Genomic DNA, 21,205 nt, shown 5'->3' on the forward strand with positions numbered 1-21,205 from the left:
TCAGGTGCGGGGCTGTTCTGTTGTTGGACCAGCACCAGCCTAGGGTGGTGTCGCTAGTACGACAACTGCACGAAAACAAAGTGTAAACGCAGGGAGAAATCGGGAATACAAGAACCATTTTCCCAAGGGTTGAAAGAAACACATGCATGAATGATTCGAGAGGGAAGGATTGGGCAGCAAAAAGAAGCTGCACATGTTATTTAGGTTCGGCCCGACGTCAAGCTTTGGAATGGATGGTATGGGTAAATGGAAAGATTCAGCCTCGATGGACCGGAGGGAGATTCCGAGATTTTCCTACGATAATAGAGGCTGTGCTTTTAAGAAGCCTTGCCTAGGAGACGAATGTTCCTCGGCGGTCTTCCGAGTGTTCCAGGTCAGAAAGCCTTTCTCGGACTTGGCTCCTTGGCCCGGACTTCAATGTTGGTACTGTACTGAGCCTTTCTGATAGCTCTCCCTCTCCTTAGATGATTGTGTATACACACAGCAATTCATTGATTGCATCTATAGTATCAATACACCAAACACCGTCCGTTCCCATGTATACTCCGAGAAGCCGCCCTGTGTACCAATCCATCTATCAAAACACTCATAATTTTCCTTTGCCTCTATACATTATCATACCTCGCACTCGGAAACTGTGCTCTCCCATTATGCATCGCAGGAGCTCCTCCATATCCAGTAGGTTCATCATGCATCATGCCCGCTCCACCGTAACCCGTAGGTTCATCATGAACAGTCGGCGGCACATAGCTTCCTGCTCCGTAAGCACTTCCACTTCCACTTCCTGCCCCATAAGCGCTTCCACCTCCACCATATTGCTCCCCTTCATCATAGTGGCTACTAGATTGTCCATCATGGTGATCCGCATCATGCAACATATCATGTTCCTCATGCATAGGCGCATACTCATCATCGTGGCCATCATGAGCCCCCGCACTAAAGGCCTCCTTATCCGGGTCGATCATCTGCGCATTCGTAGGGACTCTCGAAGCACCAGGTAGGTAGCCTTCACGTTTGTAGTATACGACGCCGTAGAGGGAGATTAGCGATGTTGCTATCCAGAGTAACCTATCCCATCCCATTAGTTAATTTCCCTCTCTTCAAAGGATAGGCTGAATAGGATGTGTATAGGGGAACAAACCATGTGAAAACTCCCAGCGCAACAACTCCCTTTGCCTTTCCACACCCATCTCCGCACTTCCCGGCCCCATTCCAATTCGCCACCGTGGCAAACGCACTGAGCCAGATAAGACAAAATAGACAATCGACTACTGCCATGGCATATGGGTTTGCCAACTTGCGAGCGCGTGGGAAGCGGGGGGTCATGGTCAGGTAGATGAGAGCGGGTATTGTTAGAAAGCACTGCAGACACCAACAATTAGCATATTTGCACTACAATGAAGTCCTCCCGAGTTGGAGTCTGTTACAAGTTTGAAGAGGGTGAAATGAAAGCAAGGCTGGGGAAGGCTCACGACACCAAAATTCCACCCGACCCTCCCGTCGATCTTAGCACTACTCCGGAAAACAGTAATATCTAGCACCCAGGAGACAAAGACGAGTACTGCTTGTGCGATATGTAGGCCCAGCTTGCCCTTCTGGAGGTGCTGGACGCCGAACTCCATTATTGCCATGGTGGGTGGGCGTTTTTTGTTTCTCGCTGTGGATCTTTGTTGAACGGATACGAGGATGTGGTTTGTTTACTCTACTCGCTGCTAGTCGGCGCAATCAATTAAATCAAGCTGAAGCGGATAATGTCAGAAAGAAGATAGATGATTGAGAAATCCGTGTGAAATAGTTGCGTGGGATGGATGCATGCATGAAGAAGAAGAAGAAACCAAGTTTCCTGTTGAAGAAAGACAGTCAGGCAATGCTTGTGTCATCTGGGAGGCTCATCAGCTACTCCACGCGTACCGCCGAATGGCTTCAGCTGCTGTCAGGGTGACGGGTGGATCAACGAGCGAACGGGAAGGAGATAAAAATAGCAACATTGTAAAACTTCGTATTATGACCCCTTTCTGGATATTCTTAAAAGAGTATGGAAGACGCAAGTAATTGTGGGATGAAGATATATCAGACTAATGATTAGAAGAGAAAATCAGGAATGAAGAATGAGTAAGTACACTCTGCATTATTACGCCGTATTCTCTTTCAAGCTTTGACCCCACGTTTGAGTGCCGATGTCCGTCACGCCCACGCCCTCCGCCTTGAAATAAGCACGACATACGGTACTCCAGACAAGAATGGAGAAGATATAAGTATATTTCTTATATTTCCTATGTTGTCACATATCCATCCTATACTCCAACCTTCACAATGGCAGTAGACACTCCCAATGGCGAGTCCTCACCCCGTGCAGACGAAGAAACGCCCCTCCTCCGCGAAACTCCCCACGGCGATAACGACAATGAGCAAGATGAAGAACCCGCCGAAGAACAAGTCATTATCCCCTCGCAACCTTCCTCCTGGAATCTCCTGATAACCCTCTCCGCCGTCTACACCGGCGTCTTCCTCGGCGCCCTCGACAGCACCATAATAGCCACCCTCTCAACCCCCATCTCGCGCTCCTTCTCCTCCCTCTCCCTCCTCTCATGGCTCGCCTCCGCCTATCTGATAGCCAATGCAGCCTGCCAGCCGCTCTCCGGCCGCCTCACAGACATCTTCTCGCGCCGCACCGGCCTGCTAGTTTCCAACGCCTTCTTCTGCGCCGGCAATCTGATCTGTGGTCTCGCGGGCTCCGAAGCCGTGATGATACTCGGCAGAGTCGTTGCCGGCATGGGAGGAGGCGGTTTGATGGCCATTAGCACGTTTGTGGCTTCTGATCTCGTGCCTTTGAGGAGGAGAGGCTTGGTACAGGGTTTAGGCAATGTATGTTATGGCTCTGGAGCGGGGCTAGGTGGGATTTTTGGCGGATGGGTAAATGACGTTTGGGGCTGGAGAGTTGCGTTCTTGGTACAAGTGCCCTTGATTATCATCTCAGCCATCCTCGTATATTTCTTCGTCAACGTCCCGCCGAAACAGTCGTCCAAGCCCGCTCTTTCGCGCGTGGATTTCCTCGGTGCCGGGACACTGGTCTTGACACTCGTCTTGCTACTCCTTGGCTTGAATTCTGGGGGCAATGTAGTACCCTGGTCCCACCCTCTGGTTCTGGTTTCCTTACCGCTGTCGGGCATGGGACTTGCATTGTTTGTGTACATCGAGGCCAGGGTGGCCAGTGAGCCTATTATACCCGTCCATCTACTCCTCCACCGCACTGTAGCATCCGCCTGCATAACCAATTTCCTCACCACCGCCTCCTCCTTCATAACCCTCTTCTACATCCCCATATTCTTCCAAACCGCCGGCCTCTCTGCCACGCTCTCCGGCCTACGCCTAATCCCCCACTCCGTCGGCACCTCCTTTGGATCGCTCGGCACCGGCCTCATCCTAAACCACACCGGCCGCTACAAGATCCTCTCCCTTGCCCTGCTAGTCATATTCACGCTTGGAACCGGCTTATTGACCACCATGGACGTCAATGTAGCCGCGAAGAGTAATTGGGGCATTTGGATATACATGGCGCTCATAGGAGCCGGGTACGGCGGTATCCTCACCGTCACTCTCCTGGCAGTCATCGCAGCCATAGCGCACGAACACCAAGCCGTCATCACATCCGCGACCTATGCCTTCCGGTCCACGGGCTCCACGATCGGCATCACGATTGCGAGTGCAGTCTACCAGAACCTGCTCTCCAAGGGCTTGCATGACAGGTTTGATGGATACCCTGGGGCTGAAAAGGAGATTGGTAGGATTAGAGATGGTGTTGATGGATTGGGCAGTCTTCCGGGGGGATGGGAAAGCGGTGCGAAAGACGCGTTTGGGGAGGCGTTGAGGGGGGTGTTTTTGACTAGTCTTGGGGTTGCGGTGTTGGGGTTGGTGGTGGGTGCTTTTATGAGGGAACATGTTTTGCATAAGACGTTGGAAAGGAGACCTTCTATCGGATCGAGATGAGGGAGAATATATGTCTATAGTATATACTCAATTTAAAATGGATATACGAGTGAAAATCTGGGTTTGGACTTGGATTTGAATAAGCGAGGAGCATTTGGAAGAAAAAGACAACGAAAGAAACACTCGAGGGGCAATGTTCATGATTCATACAGCCGACAAAGTCCATATGGTGCAAACAATTATGCACAGCGCCCCTATTCGTACAGGTTAGTATATTACCACATCTCTCGCGACCGGGATCTACTTCGGTGCTGAAAGCAGCGACATAGCGTTGCCAAGTCACGGTCTTGCGGTCTACTCTCTAGACTAACTATTGGCGATGAAGATTCGCAACTATTCCACGGGGATCTGCATGGTGTTATATTGCTTCTACTCGCCCACTAGTATTTCTTAAACGAACGAACGAACGAACGAGCATCGACAACAGTTATTTCCTTGACAGCAAATCAAGTTACAACACATCCCTTATTCCCTACTATCACATCCGTCCGCATCCTTAACATCTTCCTCAACTTTATCTTATAAATCCATTTGCCATTCCCACTTGTATATCTAATAGCTATTCTCAGCAAACCTTCCTCATATACTGGTACTCCCTAGGGAAATGCGGTTGAACTTGTCGGGATACGATGGGGTATGGCTGGTATGATATATATGGGAGGAGTGAAATCACTACCTGCAGAATTGGACTGAACTGCTATGTAAGTAGGTAGGTTTTTGAAACCCAGCAATCGCTTCTTGGTTTCTGGATATGTTGTTCTGATAGTTAGTTGAATTGCTATTCAACTTTCGGCAATCAAGGCAAAATTCTCTCAATATAGTGCGCAGGAAACATAGGCTCTCTTCTCTTCCTAGCACCTGCTTTCTTGATGGAGCCTGGAGGTCTTGGGCTTGTTTAGGAATATGTACCGGTCAGTAATGGTTATAGTGGACCTTGGCTTTGGAATTTGATGTATGAATGAATGATTTAGATGGGATTCATTCTCTTTTAGGCTTTCACTTTCACTGTTAATATGTGTTATTGTCTAATATTACTTGACCGTAGAATTTGAATTGACAGCAATCAATCATTGATAATAACGCCTTGCCGTCCGTCACTTACATATAATTGGCTATATGCCTTTTGGACTTCCCTATTTCGAAATTTATGGATTCTTAAATATAATATCTACCTGGTAGCATGATAAGCTCGGAATACAATGCTTGACATATAGCTATTAGACGTTATTTTATCAGAAACTTCCATTCCCTCGCTTGCTTTATAGACTGGAGACAGAATAGAAACGTACTACTGTGACTATTTTGAAGAATACTTACTGCCAAAGAGTTGTTATTATGGCTTATTGCTAAGTTAGCATGAATCAAAGTCTAGTAAGACCTTTTCTTCGGAGGCACACTTGCGCATTCATTCTCATCCAGGGTCGACAACACTACATTCCTATAGCCTATCTTCACATCCTCTCCCTCCTTTTGCCAACTCAACGTATGCTTCATCCACTCAGCATCAAGTCGTTCAGGAAAGTCTTCTCTCGCATGACTACCCCGACTCTCTCTCCTGACCAAGGCGCTCTTTGCTGTCTGACTAGCACATGTCAACAAATTCCTCATCTCCAATGTTTCGACCAAATCACTATTCCAGATCAGACTCCGATCTCGTATGCCTAAGCGGTTTTGGAAATTTTTCTCCACTTGCTGGACTGCCGAGTGTCCAGCCGATAGCGACTTTTCGGTCCTGAACACTGCAACGTCGGTTTGCATAGCCTTCTGCATATCAAGGCGTAACTTTGCACTGGGGACATCTCCAGACGCAGTCCGTATTCTCTCAAGATCAGCTAGCGAGTTATGGCCAATGTCTTCTGAGACCTTGAGATGAGGAGCTCCTTTATTGTTGTTCTCTGCAATGTGAAGTGCAGATGCCCTGCCAAACACAACGATATCTAGTAACGAATTTGCTCCTAGTCGATTTGCGCCGTGGACAGAAACGCAAGCCGACTCGCCTGCTGCGTAGAGGCCTTCAACAATAGTCTCTTTTCCATCATCAGCTACTGAAATGACTTGCCCCCTATAATTGGTTGGGACTCCTCCCATGCAATAATGTACAGTCGGGAGAACAGGGATGGGCTGTTTTGTGATATCGATTCCCGAGAAGATGTTGGCCGTTTCTGCAATTCCCGGTAACCGTTCATGGATCACTTCAGGTGGGAGATGTGATAGCTGGAGGTAGATGTGATCCTTTTCAGGTCCACATCCTCTTCCTTCCTTGATTTCTAGATTCATGGACCTCGATACAACATCTCTTGAAGCTAGATCCTTCGCAGTGGGAGCGTACCGTTCCATGAATCTCTCGCCATTCCCATTGAGCAAATACCCACCCTCGCCTCTGGCGCCTTCGGTGATTAGCACTCCTGCACCGTAAATGCCAGAAGGGTGAAACTGCACGAATTCCATGTCCTGATTTGGCAATCCAGCTCTTGCTACCATAGCATTACCGTCACCAGTCGACGTATGAGCAGACGTACACGAGAAATAAGCTCTACCGAACCCGCCAGTGGCCAAGACCGTGTTTCGAGCAAACATTCTATGGATAGTGCCATCTTCCATGCTCAAGCAGATGACCCCAGCACACTTTCCGTCCACCATCAACAGATCAAGAGCAAAATACTCGATGAAGAAATTGGTATTATGCTTCAAGCTCTGGCCATAGAGTGTATGAAGCATAGCATGTCCAGTTCTATCTTCCGCGCAAGCAGTTCGATATGCTTGGCCCCCATTGCCATACTCCAAGGACTGGCCACCGAGAGCTCTTTGGTAAATCGTTCCTTCGCTCGTTCTGGAAAATGGCATCCCGTAATTCTCCAGCTCGTATACCGCTTTTGGTGCTTCTCGAGTCATATAGTGGATTGCATCTTGGTCTCCGAGCCAGTCACTTCCTTTGACAGTGTCATACATGTGCCATCTCCAGTCATCTGTTGGCAGCTCAGAAATAAGAACTCGTATTCAAGGCGTCAACGTTCACTTACCCTTAGTCATATTACCCAGAGCAGCGTTTATGCCACCCTGCGCAGCTACAGTGTGAGAACGAGTAGGGAACTAAGGTAGAATCAGTGATGAGGCCATGTGGTACACTTTGGACTTGAATTCAAGAATCTTAAAAACTTACCAGCTTGCTTATACAAGCAGTCTCCAGACCTGATTCTGCAAGTCCAACCGCGGCTCGCAGGCCAGCACCTCCAGCTCCGACAACAATAGCACTGCTCTAATTAGAACCACAAATCTCCGTTATGCACGAGGATACTTACTCGTAATGATGGTCGATTACTGGATAATTCAAAACTCCACCAGCCGCCGTCGTAGCCCTCCTTGATGTCTGGGTGACGAAATTCCTTCTCTTTGTCGCTGCCCCACGACTTCGAAAATTCCGACTGAGGAGTTTCCCGCGATTTGTTATAAACAGTTTCATCCTTCACTTGACCGACATGGAATAATTAGAGAGGATGAAACGTCAAATGATGGAAGTACAGATATAATACTTCTATCGTGGGGTTCCGAGGCCATCGGCTACCCCGCCGGGAATAACTCCACGTAGGACAGACATATCGGCTGTATGCTTGCTACTATCCCACGAATTAATACTCCTTTACATATTGAGAACGAGATAGAACACTTTAAATTGACAGCAAGGGGCTGTATGTTTTGCAATAATTGACATGCCCTTCTCTTCATTTGTGAAAGTCCAACTCTTGGTGAACTCTCAGTATCTCCTGTCAGTAACAATCTACCCCGCTAGTACCCCGCAGTGAGATTGGCGTTAACTCCTCTCCTATAGTATGGTGTTTTACGGCCCAATCATAAGCCATTAAACTTTTTATGCTCTTCATGCTAGAAAAAAAGAAGCGGTACTTACTACCATCAGAATAAGGTAAGTGACGGAAGGAAAATCATACTCGCATGCTGAAAGTTATTACACGTATAGAAGTAAATGAAATCCCACCTATTTATAACCCCTCACTTTTAGATATACATCAAGCTTTCTTCTAAATCACTAAATTAATGCTTAATTATTAGACTAAAATCATCAATCTGCTCCCCGGCTTCATATTCTTCTCTCGGGTTGATTTTCGCTACTCAACTGATTTGACTTGGATGACACAAATCTGATTCTCCAAGATCAACTAGGATAGTCATTAGAAGCTCAATCAATGCGATTTCCCTGCAAATGAACTATTATTCCCCGTAAGAGAAGGACATGTCCGAAATCCTCAATAAGCCACGCGTACCTAGGTAGCTTCCCGTTCTTTAGCATGAGCTTTGCTTTCCGCTATGAGATTACGATAGACGACGCACTATAAAAACCATGGTTCTCGAGGCCAGGGAAATGAAGAAACGGAATGGATTATGTTAGAAACGTTGATTTACTATTCCTTAGGTCGGCGACTCGGCGACCTCGTTGACGTTGTACGCATGTTGATTGTCTGAGTGTCCCTGAACCTGCACGTCAATTCCGACAGGTCTGGATTCATGTTGTGCAGTATTGGCCTCGGAAACTTCTCCAGCCGCGCGGTGCACCAAGTGCTATTTGGCAAATGCTGGTAGGATTTAGTTCAACTAAAAAGGCTGAGATTATACTGCATAAGCGCGCAAGCCCACCGCCGTTTCGAAGTGAGCATTGGACTGCATACTATATATGGTGATCTCGCTTCACCCTCTTTGCAGTCCATTAATATGATAAGAGAAAATCCCTGATTTCCTGAAAGTTAAATTTGAGTCAAGTTATTTGCACTTTCACAACTCTGGGATTTTGATTAAAAAAAAACAAGAACCCCCCTTGTAGAATAAATACATATTGGCAGTAATATCTTTATGATGCAATGATATACGAATACGAATCTAAGAAAGTTAAGAAGCCGGCATACACGTTTTGTGGATTTTTGTTCTCAGCAATTATTGCAGACTCAAGTGGGAAGAACATTGATAGTGTTTGATTTTAAAACATAATTCTCCCAAGCAACTCACTATACTAGAACTTCTGTCTGATCAAGTTATCAAGTATTCAAAATTGATGGCTTTCCCAAATAAGCATTCCCACCGACGGAGCTGGGTTTTTACCGCAGTTATTATAGGTGCGACCGCGACTTCATTGCAACCCCGCATACGCCACGCCACCTCAGCTATGCAAGGTCTAAAAGCTTATCTCTCCGCAGGTACTTCTATATGCCTGTAAAATATTGAAAATTTTATACTTCCCGAGAAAACGCCGAACAAATGACTAATGGTTCTAAACAAAGGGGAATAGCTGTGTGGCGGAATAACATGTGCATTCAGCCAGCCATGCGACACCTACAACGGGCTGTTTGCGCAACTGGTTTGCCACTAAACCGGGTTTCAGGCCGTTTAGAATTGCCAAGTACAAGATTGACAGACCATATTATTTGGCAATAAATTCTGGCGGGGTAAGCTAATTGGAAGGATATGAATTATAGAAGGTGTTCCGGGTGCGGTGAGCGCTGAGCAACTCCAAGCCATGTCTGCATAGAGTTTCCCAACGGGTTTGTAACTTTTGTATGGTTGACAGAAAATGGTAGTTTGATTTAGCTTGAGGAGCTCGGAGGAGGTAAATTAGAGCCAAAGATAGTAGCCCGTAGGTGGCACTGATTGGTCGGGTCGAGTAACTGACCGCTAACATTTTTAGTAGTTCGAGCTTGAACCTTTAGTTCCTTTAGTCTGCATTGGTGTTGATATATAGCCGGGTCTCGGGATATTCTCAGTTATTAGTGGAGTTATACAAATAATGCCAAGTAACTTATATTTGCAAAATGCTTGTCGAAACCCGTTGACCCGAGAAAGTGAGGCTTTAAGGGACCTTTGTTGCAGGTGTACTTGATATGCAAGACGACTTTGGGGAGTGCGGAAAGCACAACATCAGTACCATCAACCCAGTATTTGGAAATCGGGCATGCAGTTGCAATTACTGGAAAGAAGCAAGGAACAACGCAATCTGTACACCCCCAACGTGGTCATAAAAGCAATTTCGGTAAGCAAGTATCAAGGCGGGGAAAGTGAGGCGGGGAGGAATTCGATATCACTCAGTGTGAGTCCCTTCATTGGAAAGTACTTCGTGCGGTACACAATTATGCCACTTCTGTCTTGATACTAGCACGTAGCACCAACGGCGATCTTTCTTCGTTCACAATCTTACGTAGTAAGATAGACGAATAGAGGGGAAGTCGTACCAGAAGAAAACCCGGAAACCTCATTCAGAATTCGATAGTAGAGATTTGCGTCTTTCTATCCGGGAAATGAAGTTGGACGGAGCTTCCGGTCTGCAAGACTAGTTTTCTAGAAGGGAAGTAGCAGGGAAAAGGCGATATAATGTGCCAAGCTTTGATAGGTACAAGAAGCAAGACAGGATCAAATCGGATTTCTCGTTCTGCTTGTTGAGAGTTCTAACAGGAATGGACAGATGAAAAATATGCATGTTCAAATGCGGCAGGGAATCCGCTTTTGATAGAAAATGTTTGCTCATTGTGGCCGTAGATACCTCGGTCCAATACAAATGTCTTCAGGAGAAGAAGATAATGGACAGCGGTTTCGGAAGAATGAAACTTTGAGTAAGGCTTAGCTATGACATGCTTGGTTTGATATAATATGACTTGTCAACATCGGCATCTCGGGCGGTTCCGCGCTCGTCACCCGCTGAGGAGGTTGATCCAAGGCTGACACCCTGACCTGCCGGGATTAAATCCCACTTAGTAGATCCTGTGTAACATCAAGTGTTAACAATTTTGAAAAAGAAACTCAACTGGGAGGGGTCAGAGATCTCAATCTCGACGACGTCAACTCTGACCTATGATTGAGCTGAATGCAAGTCGATGCTGCACAACATATCGGCAGGGACTTAGGGTTTGAGCCGCCCCACCCCCAAGGTTCTGGGTCATTGCACGACACCTTGCTTTTGGCGTCGTCGTCCAATGTTCCTCGGGCTCTGCTCTGGGATCCGATGGGGAGAACGATGATACGAGAATCGTCTCCGTATCAGTGGGCCGAATGATGCAGCTGTGGCGTGACGGCTGGTCGCAGAACACAGGGGTGTTGGCACTACTGGTATATTCGACTCTATCTAGAGAATAAAATATATACTGGTCCACCAGGGCCCAGCAACTTGGAAAGCGGATACGAGTTGTACTCGTGCAGCATGCCCGAACCCGAGAAGACAGCGCACTTGCAAGAGGTGACGATGTTCTGTTGCCATCCGGAAGCAATGCTGGATTTGGAAGCTCGATTGTCGAAGATTGGGCACAAAAGCGTGGTGCAGGAGAAGGAAAGACTCCGAAAGAGGGGAAGCTCAGACTTTATTGGTCTGGAAAGGAAGGAGAAAGGAAGGAAGGAAGCCTCGAGAAGTCGAATAATTGATTATTGCCTAAAAGGGGTAGTGCTTTGCCATACGTGGACAGGATGTAGATAGATGTAGTGAGGAAACAGGAGGGAAAGTCTAGCCGGAAGTGAGAAATAAATCAATTGCTGTAACAATGAAACATAAGGCTATCTATCGATAGGGGATGATGCTTCATTTGTGCCTGTACAGCGGTAGCATAACCCTGACATTGAGGAAGCCACGAACAGCTAGCCAGCCCAGCCCAGCCAGCACTGCTCACATGGTATAGCTAGGATAGATAGCTGGGATACAGTAGCTGGGGCAGGATGTGGTGATACTTGCAGCTGGACCCTCTTGCCCTGAACCGGCGGCGGAAATAGTGCTAATTGTGGGCACTCAAGAGTTTGGCTGCACCACAACCATTAGGCATTCGCTACTCTACCGAGACAAGCTCCTTTTTGCTGCTGGCCCCAGTTGCCCCTCCCCCTCCTGTCATCCACTCACATTTTCCATTTCCAAAGGACAGATGCAACCATGCACTTGAGAACTGACTGATACTTTTTTCTCTATTCTGCCCCTCCGCCGCACAGTACTCCAGGACTCAGATTAAGCTGCATTCTATATATACTGTACATATAAATAAAGACCGAGCCCCGCCACACGCGGGGTTCTTGTCCTGTTGCCCATGGCCCTGTCCTCCCATCTTTTCGTCGTCTATCCAGAAAGTGCAAGCAGGAGTATATCCACCCGTGTCTTCGTCTCCGCCCTCGAATGAAGAAGCACACCATAGCACTTGCACTTGCAATCGGGAGTACTATGTGAATAGTCAAAGCGTCACATCCCCACTTAGGTGTTACTATATATCACTATCACTATCCTCCATCCTCCTGAGGATTAGGATAGAGGGATTCGGGTCGTACACCACTTCTCTTGTCGACGCGCTTCGCGGTGCAGATTCAACCGTCGCCGCGCATTAGGTGTAGGTACCGCGCTTTCTAATAACTAATAACTCACTCGAGATATAGCCGTCAGCTTTTCGTTTCAACACAATCCTAAATCCCCCGTTTATAGGTTTGGCGTTCCCTGCTGACATGGAATTGTGCAACTGTAGGATGGCTTTCAATAACCACCACGCTGGCCCAACTTCGCAGGGGTTCCAAGCTTCGTCGTTCCCAAATTATGGCAGCCCCTCTAGTAACCACCACCGTGCGACAAACCCGTCTTTCGATATCATCGAATGGTACCCGCAATTTCAGAGTTGCCATAGGTACTTCCTTGACGTCGCACAGCACACAATACCCGTGCAGGCGCTCGCTGCCTTCATCAACATCCAACTGCCCTTCCAGAAACAAGCCTTTCCAGTAACATCGTCGGCCGCCTCATCTTCCCGCTCTGCAGGTCCTGAGCTAGGGGTGCATTTGCGACCCAATCCCTTCGCCAACCAACAGAACGCCTCTCAGCCCCAGGCTGTGTCTCTAATACCATACCTCCGGCGGCTTGTAGCCACGGGCCACGATTCACCAGGTGTATTACATGGGTTCTTTGGCGACGATTGGCTTCGAGGCGTAGGCTCACTACACGAAATCGAAAGACGGAACTACCTCTTCGCCGCGAAGAGTGCTGACTGGATGAAAGTGAAGCAGGCATACGACATGTCGTCGGAAGAGACGGTGCCCTTCTTACGGCCATTGCAGAATGTGTCAGAGAAAGAAATACAGGCTGCAGAGTCCACTTGGAGCGAGTGGCTTGCAATGCAAGACTGGATGTTGGGACCAAGAGCACCAGAGACAATGGGAAGGGATCCGCGAGTGAAGAGAGAGCCGCAGGACTAAGACTAGGACTAACACATAATTTACACACTTGGGAATGTGATATGGCTAAGACTTCTGTGGAATGTGGGATGAATTATGATTGTCTGAATAGTAGTAGCAATTGGCGGGCTCTGCTGAATGGGGATAACAGAACCTCTTCAGCCAGAATAATATGAAGGCAGCTGAAGTTTCGTCTCATAAAATAATTGTTATTGTTATACTTGTAACTTGTTGCTATCACTCCCGGTATCCAATCAGCGTCCAATATATCACAGGGCTGAACGGTGAGGCTGTGACTTTCGCTTCCCGCCATCACATCAGTCACATCGCATCAACCATCCGTTCATACAGTATCACAATGCTCTAACCTCCACACCGCAACCCAACCACTTACCTTCTGGAGTTCGACCCACCACCATGTAATATTATACTCAGCGACAATCGTTACATCAGTATATTGCCATTGCTTACAACAATGTTTGCCCCAGCCAGCTGGCAAACCTTCCTCGACCACAGCCTCGCGACGCGCCTTGACCCCGAGACCTTCGAATGCTACGTTCAAATCCTCTCATCAAAGCAACCTCTTCCCCCATCCCCAATCAGCGACATCTTCCTTCGTCCCACCGAAACCAACACCTCCAGCCTCGATCCCCGCATCCCCCGCTATGTGCAGATCCTTCTCTCGCTGGAGCTGGTCACTGTGCCGAGTCTATTAAGAGCACTATTGAGATATTCGAGCAGTAAGATCGTACAAGAGCAGGACAATGAATCACAAGAGGGGGAGAAAAAGAAGGTGCAGAGATGGAGCAATTCTACAGCATCGGAAGAAACGCTTTTCTACCGTCTCGCGAGAACCATATCCTCAGCAGCAGCACCGCGCACGATGCAAGAAGCCGTTGAGCTTATTCGCGTCTGCATACAATGGATGGAAACAGAGTTGGCAGCTAGTAATGTCGCCCAAGGCATGCTAGAGCCTGGCAGAACTGAGGAGATGAATGCTCATACCATGGCGCTTGGAACACTGGTTGTTGCGGCTGTGGAAAATGCGCAAGTCATCAATGTACTAGGCAAAGCGAGCGCGCCGAAAGGCATGGGAAAGGAGCTTTCAAAGACACTGGGAGTCTTTGTCCCGCTGTTGCTCCATATGAGTCCGCAGAGTGCGGCAAGGCTGGAACTGTTTAGGACGCAGACGCTGGTAGCTGTGGAACCGGTGGATAAGAAGGATGCAGAGGCCAATAAAGAAATTGACGAGCTGCTGGACGAGGGCATGGGGATTGATAGTATGGTAGTGGTAGAGTTGCCGAGTATGAATTCGAGAGCCGGGCTCTATGTTTATTTGAATTCTTTGGTAGGCGTAAGGGAGCTTTTGACATGGAATATATATACTAATTGCCATACAGCTAGTCGCGCGACCTTTAATAGATGATACTGCTATATTTCAATATCTACATAACAGATATCAGGTAAGACCTTACGCTTTCATCCCGAATACACTGCTCACACCTACAGGGCGATATTCAGCAAACAATAATTGACCTCATACTTGCTTCTTTCGACCTTTTAGCAAATGCTACTTTCCGAAATGAACGAGTTCAAGCTACTACAATACTTCGCTCATTTCTTATCAACAAGATCCCATTACTACTCACTTCACTTTCTTCGTCCCTTTTTCCACCTCTGACCTCAGAATACTGTATCACGGAGGCCCTGAGCCATGTGGATACGAATGCGTTTCCCACGCTTTCAAATATGTTCGATGAGTCGAGTACGAATAACATGTTCTCAGACTCGGTGCGGCAAGACTTTTGCTTTTCTTGCTGCTTACATGGCTTGATAGCGGAATCGAGTATTGAAACTCTGCTTGGTGATATTCCGATGCAGAGTTTGCCGGCTGGTGGACGGTATGTGAAAGAGGATTTGGTTCAGCAATGTCTGTCAGATCCGGAGCGTGCTGAAGGGCTGATTGATGAGCTGGAACATATGGATGGGAATGTTGGTGCTGTTAGCCAGGCGATCACAGAGGTAATTGGGAGATTATGCACGAATAAGGAGACCATGTCCTTGAAGGGTCTTTGCAGCCAGCTGGCCCGGAAACCTTCGTCCCTAGATGTTATGCTTCTCTTCGACAAGGCAACTACTATTCTGCAACCGATATGCGATCTACTTGATAATTGGCGGTACGATGACGATCAAGGGGAATACCAACCCGTCTATGAAGAATTCGGGTCCATCCTTCTCCTAGTGCTGTCATTTACACATCGCTATAATCTATCGACAGTCGATCTAGGTATTAGGGCTACAGACTCGTTTGTTGCGAAGCTTCTCAACCAAGGCCATCTTAGCCGCGCCATGGATGACTTGACCGAGCAAGAACAGAACATTCTGGATGGATGGATTAAAGGACTTTTCGATAATGAAAGCGGTGGTCTTGGAGATGAACTAATGTCTTCCTGTCCACCTCAAGACTTCTACCTCCACGTCCCCACCCTCTTCCACCACATCGTCCTGGCCTGCTCAACCAAAAACCTCTCCGATGAAGGCCTTAAAGGCGGCCTCGAATATCTTGTCGACACCTTCCTTCTCCCCTCCCTCATCCCCGGCATAACGTGGCTCTCCACCCATCTCTGGGAATCCCGCGGCGACGCCAACGCCGTTCTTCAAATCCTCTCCGCACTCATAACAAACCCTGCCTCTATTTCAAACAACACCGAAGCTTCGCAAATGCTGAACAGCATCCTCAACATTATCGCCAAGAACCTCGAGCACAGCCTTCGTTGGTTCCAACGCGCCGAGCCTTCTCGTCAAGACGTCGAGCCCCTTTCGCGAGCCCTGCGCGGGAATCTAGGCTGGGAACGCAGAGGCGCGTCTGAACACACGGAATTAGAAATATGGACGAGCACTCAAGGCGGTGGCCTCTCAATGGCCATAAAACAAACCATTCAAAGCCTCGTGCAATGGGGCTTAAATCCAGGCATAAACATCAACCCAGCAAACTACACACACCGCCTTATCCTCGTCTCTCTCAAAATCCTAGGCGCCAAACGTCTCCTAAGCACCATCATCGGTGAAGTAAAATCGCAAACCGAGACCGGCAACGGAAGCGTGGTTATCGACGTCGCGGCAGCGCTAATCTGCGCTCCTGAGGCTGGGAGTTGGGATAATGCGGGCCTGGATGGGATGGGCCAACCGCTGCAACGGCGCTTGAATTTGAGGGAGGCGCTGAAGAATGAGGCAGAGAATGCTCCGAGGGTTAGCAAGACTGATGCGGTGCACGCGGAGAATGTGGTTAGGTTGTATAGGAAAGTGGAAGCGCAGCTCGTGATGCCAATGCGGCAGCAGACGCTCATGCCGCACGATGCGCTTGGGGATCTGGACCAGGCGCTTGATTCGGGGGCCCTTGATGTCGATGGGGCCATGGCGAATGTTGGGCTAGGTGGAGATGGGTTAGGGAACGGATTGGGTGATGGCTTGGGAGGCGAAAATGATCTGATGAGTGGGCTTATGGGTGATGGACATAGTGGGGGTCTTTTGGATAGTTTTGGGACAGGCGGGGATATGGGCGATGGAATGGGCTTTTGAGGGGTCTTCTATGGAGTATGAAAGGTTGGATGTTCAAAACGCAGTACACTCTAGGCTCAAGAATCTACAGGAACCTTATAGTATAGTATATGCAAGTAGCCCTCTTGACAAGACTCCGGATTAAACAATTTACTCTGAAAGGTAAGTTTATATACGAACACCCTTTCCAGGGCTATTACTATTACGACTAATTTTACCTTAAAATTGCTCTCACTGTCCTTGGATCATTAGAAACTGTTATTAAAGCAGCTCCATTGATTTCTCGAGTATATATCTTGGTATATAATCATAGTCTATTCTCACTTCTCGTCAAATATACTACATTACTGTACGTAAGATCGTTTCGGGAGCGGGGTTCGTTCATATCCGTATCCGATACTGCACTGGAATGAATAACCTCATATTTCACCAGATTACAACTTACAAAGGTATAGTGAAAGCCAAAGGACAATCATTGTTTTACGAAGCCGGCTTAACTCTCTTCCACAATGTCCGACTACCCAACGCGACCACAGACGCCCCAGGCAATGCTTCATCGTCTACCCGATAAGCCTGACCCCTCTTCCGAGGTGAACACGAAACCGTCAAAATACATAATCCTCATCATAGCTTCAACAGCCGTGGCAGGCAAAGTGCAAATAGCCAAATCGGTGGCCAGTGCTTTATCCTGCCCCCTCTTTCAAGGCGATAGCCTGCATGAAACCAGTGCCAAAGCTGCCAGTGTGGGAGCGTCGAGACGAACTGCAGGCGCCGATGCTGCTGAGGAGACTGCTACATCTGGCGCAAACGAAGCGCGTTACCAGCGCATGTGGCTCTCGAAGATGACGAGAACCGGCCTCCTCTTCCCAGATGAGTCTCGGTCGGCCACCTCCGGGTTCACGGGCTTCGGTGGAGCATCATCGTCGACCTCGACGAGCCGGCGAGGGTCCAGCAGTTCCATCGCATCGGAACTGTCAGATACAGCTGTCTCGACATCGAGCATCGCGAGTAGCATCATGTCTGCCGCTCCACCCACCACAAAGTATATCAACAAGCCTTCCGTGTTCGCCCTTCCCGAGGACGAGAAACTGCGCAAGGCGAACCCTGCTTTGATGGTTGTCACTCACCCTGAGTTGGAGCAGTGGCACAAGGACTCTATCAGGAAGGCTGTGGGCGAATACAGCATCGGCGTTATTTATGTCCCGTTGCACGAGGATGGAGATGAGGAGCTGCCTGTGTTGAAGCCCCTGGATCCGAGGACCATGACATCTTTTGCGGCACTTGGCTCTTTCGGTGCTCCCCGAACGGCGGTCGGTGCATCCTTGGACGAGGAAATTGTGTTGAGAGTCAATGTTGAAGGAAATGTTGAGGAAATCATAGAGGATATCGTTGAGGGTGTCCGAGAGATTATGAGCGTCTAGCATCAGGGATCTCTTATTTCACCTAAGCAAAGCGGCGATACCTACGAGTTGTATGTAAAGCAAGGTCTGGTATTATATCGCAGGCTACAGAGATACTATCCTAACTCCTACTTCAACCGCAAATTACATGCCTACCTCATGTCCTTAGTCCCCTCATCTGTACTGCTCTCTGCCTCGAGCAGCTGGGCCAACTTGGTCGTTATTAACTCATGCGCCGCTTGTATTTCCGAGAGTTTGCCAAAATTCGTTCTCAAGTCCTTGTGCGACTTATCAGAGCCATTCAGATATTGCAAGATTCGCTCTGTAGAGACGCTGACTTGTTGTCGATAATCCTCAACGGCCTTGACCGCATCTGCGCGTGCCGGTGTCAGACCAGATTTCTGCACAACCTGACCCATCTTAGCCGGATCATTATTCTTAGCTCTCACGACCCCCGACGCGTCCTTACTTACGTTGAAGAACGGAATATACGGCACCAAATCATTCAGATCCAACCCACCAGCAGCGAAGTCCCAATCAGCCTCCCTGATCTTCTCTCTCGTCTTGCCAATCAACCCCTCCAAAGCCACCACCGCTTCATGTCTCAGCAATGCCAACCTCGGAATCTGTATCTCCTTGTATCCCACAGGCGTATCTGGACCCTGCACAGCTACGCCCTCCACATAGCGTATCTCGGACGCCAAGCTCTCCTTGACATATTTCTCGAGCAGCTCGATCGATTTCAGTGCATCGCGTCGTAGATCCATGGCAATGTCCCCGGGCCAGATATGCAGTTTCTGGGAGAGGTCGCGGAGCCCGGCATTGCGTTTTAAAGGCGAGATGTTCTCGACGATTGAGCCTTGGAGGAAGACGGCGACGACGTAGGCGTTTAGACTGTCATGGAATTTGGAAAGTTAGATCAGGAAGGAGATGTGAAAGGTAGGCTTGCAGGTGGAGGTTGAAATTACTTACAGAGAGGTGTGCTTGTGGCTGCGTTGCGTGTACGCGGTGTTCAGACTTGCAGTGTCGATAAACTGCAGGAGAATATCGGAGAGGCCCCCAAGCGGCTTCTCGGTAATTGAAGGGGGTTGCATCATGCTAGTCGCGGTTTCGTTCGATTCTGGCTTTGGAAGTGACATTATGAAATGCGAGGAGAATATATCGATGGGCAGTAGTTGTAAGATGGAAGAGCTGTAGCGCGCTTGATATGCTCTCAGTTGTAGGTAAGTCTCTATCTTGATTCATGGGACTTGGTGACTCAAAGGTAGTAGTTGTGCGGCTCGTTCACACAGATTCACTAGGTGTGCCATAAAAGAGCATCATTGACTCGAAATGAATGTCTACTTGTAGGACGTCTTGAAATTAAGCGAGCTCGGAAAGGGGGGTGATTGAAAGTGTAAGGTATAAAGCTTATAGTCATAATGTCGAAGTTTAGACAACTTCTGCCCTCATCTCAGACGTACCCTCATGAGCCCTGGCCTTTGATGAATCTCCAGACAATGGCAGCTTATTGTTATCCTGGCCAAGAACAAGACGTCCAATCAGTTCGACGAAGGTTTTCGAGATTGAGGTTATACGTAAAGGTGTATATTAGCTACTTAGCTCTCTGAAAGTTCGACTTCTTTTTAACTAAACACCTAATACTTGGTACTATACCTCTAATAGTTATTTACTACTGATAATCTTATAGTCTATTTTCCTTGTATTAGTAAGCTGTGATAACATTTCTGGTGTTTCCATAAAACGGTGGCACCTTCGGCCTATTGGCCCACATCATAAGGCGTGATTTTCCCGCAGTTGTCGTTATCAGCAACATAACAAAGCTTTATAAATCAATTAATAAAATGCGTTTCCTTAACATTTGCTTTGCATCAATATACAGAAAACTTGCCAGAAATCAATCATCATGCCTACAGAATTTATTAGCGTCACGTTCCCAAACGCATCTACTGAACTGGTTCCCATTCCGGATGCTGGTATCGACCCTGATTACCTCACCCGCTATGCGAGATCACTTGACGACTATGAGTTCAACTACACGCTCGTACCGTATGGCTCATCCTCATATGACCCATTCACCATCGGCGCAACCATCGCTGCCGTGACCAAGAACCTCAAAATCATCATTGCGCTTAGACCAAACACACTTCCTCCAACTGTCGCCGCAAAGGCTTTGGCAACACTTGACCAACTGAGTCGAGGCCGCGCTGTTGTGCATTTCATCGCCGGTGGCAGCGATGCCGAGCAGGCGAAAGAGGGCGATTTCCTGAACAAGGAAGAGCGTTATGGGAGGCTCGAAGAATATATCAAGATTCTTCGCCGAGCATGGCAATCCGCCGATCCATTTGACTGGGATGGAAAGTACTTCCAATTCAAGCAGTTCACCAACCAGGTCCGTCCTGTCAATGGCACAATTCCCGTATCGGTTGGCGGGTCGTCCGACGAAGCATATCGTATTGGTGGCTCACTTGCCGATATTTTTGGACTCTGGGGAGAACCTCTGAAGGAAACCAAGGAGCAAATTGATCGCATTTACGCAGAGGCCAAGAAAGCAGGTCGAGCGGATAACGACCGCCCACGAATTTGGGTGACGTTCCGTCCTATTGTCGCGGAAACCGAAGAGTTGGCTTGGGCTAAAGCCCACCGTACTTTAGACGCTCTGAAAGGGGGAAAGCCAACGAATGGAGTGGCCAAGACACCAGCAGATACCCTCGACAAAGCCGCTCCCCAGCCGCAAAACGTGGGCTCCCAACGCTTGCTTGAAATCGCTTCTCGTGGAGAGGTCCAAGATCGGGCTCTTTGGTATCCTACTGTCACCGCGACCAATGCCCGTGGCGCATCCACTGCTCTGGTTGGATCTCCACAGACGATTGTGGATTCGATCCTTGATTATGTTGATCTTGGAGCAGAATTAATCTCGATTCGAGGGTACGATAACCTCAATGATGCAATTGATTATGGACGTTATGTGCTGCCAAAGGTGCGGGAAGGGTTGAAGGATCGGGAAAGTCACTCAAAGTGATTCGAATAGAAGGTGCTATGCATGATATATATGCGCATGAAACTAGTTCGGCTGC

General features: G+C 48.2%; 7 protein-coding genes across 7 annotated transcripts; 5 read left to right on the forward strand and 2 right to left on the reverse strand.

Annotated features, from left to right (window-relative positions):
* Positions 1-605: 605 nt before the first annotated feature.
* Positions 606-1,631, reverse strand: LHYA1_G004258 (uncharacterized protein; the record flags this gene model as incomplete). Its single annotated transcript, XM_031149220.1, has 3 exons — positions 606-1,068; positions 1,142-1,362; positions 1,473-1,631. 3 exons carry the CDS (start codon positions 1,629-1,631, stop codon positions 606-608), a joined length of 843 nt encoding a protein of 280 aa, XP_031006021.1.
* A 682-nt stretch (positions 1,632-2,313) lies between these two features.
* On the forward strand, positions 2,314-3,987 carry fnx1 (Multidrug resistance protein; the record flags this gene model as incomplete). Its single annotated transcript, XM_031149221.1, has 1 exon — positions 2,314-3,987. The coding sequence occupies one exon, from the start codon at positions 2,314-2,316 to the stop codon at positions 3,985-3,987; it is 1,674 nt and encodes a 557-aa protein (XP_031006020.1).
* Positions 3,988-5,355: 1,368 nt separating this feature from the next.
* sdh1_1 (putative succinate dehydrogenase [ubiquinone] flavoprotein subunit, mitochondrial) lies at positions 5,356-7,447 on the reverse strand (the record flags this gene model as incomplete). The annotated part of the gene is made up of 4 exons (XM_031149222.1): positions 5,356-6,953; positions 7,008-7,077; positions 7,148-7,238; positions 7,287-7,447. 4 exons carry the CDS (start codon positions 7,445-7,447, stop codon positions 5,356-5,358), a joined length of 1,920 nt encoding a protein of 639 aa, XP_031006045.1.
* A 5,024-nt stretch (positions 7,448-12,471) lies between these two features.
* LHYA1_G004261 (uncharacterized protein) lies at positions 12,472-13,191 on the forward strand (the record flags this gene model as incomplete). The annotated part of the gene is made up of 1 exon (XM_031149223.1): positions 12,472-13,191. One exon carries the CDS (start codon positions 12,472-12,474, stop codon positions 13,189-13,191), a length of 720 nt encoding a protein of 239 aa, XP_031006046.1.
* A 454-nt stretch (positions 13,192-13,645) lies between these two features.
* On the forward strand, positions 13,646-16,749 carry nut1 (Mediator of RNA polymerase II transcription subunit; the record flags this gene model as incomplete). Its single annotated transcript, XM_031149224.1, has 3 exons — positions 13,646-14,518; positions 14,571-14,633; positions 14,680-16,749. 3 exons carry the CDS (start codon positions 13,646-13,648, stop codon positions 16,747-16,749), a joined length of 3,006 nt encoding a protein of 1,001 aa, XP_031006047.1.
* A 488-nt stretch (positions 16,750-17,237) lies between these two features.
* On the forward strand, positions 17,238-18,149 carry LHYA1_G004263 (uncharacterized protein; the record flags this gene model as incomplete). Its single annotated transcript, XM_031149225.1, has 1 exon — positions 17,238-18,149. The coding sequence occupies one exon, from the start codon at positions 17,238-17,240 to the stop codon at positions 18,147-18,149; it is 912 nt and encodes a 303-aa protein (XP_031006048.1).
* A 1,885-nt stretch (positions 18,150-20,034) lies between these two features.
* Positions 20,035-21,150, forward strand: ssuD (Alkanesulfonate monooxygenase; the record flags this gene model as incomplete). The annotated part of the gene is made up of 1 exon (XM_031149226.1): positions 20,035-21,150. One exon carries the CDS (start codon positions 20,035-20,037, stop codon positions 21,148-21,150), a length of 1,116 nt encoding a protein of 371 aa, XP_031006049.1.
* Positions 21,151-21,205: the final 55 nt, after the last annotated feature.

Source organism: Lachnellula hyalina (genome assembly GCF_007821495.1).
Source record: "Lachnellula hyalina strain CBS 185.66 chromosome Unknown contig00052, whole genome shotgun sequence".
Classification (NCBI taxonomy): Eukaryota; Fungi; Ascomycota; class Leotiomycetes; order Helotiales; family Lachnaceae; genus Lachnellula; species Lachnellula hyalina.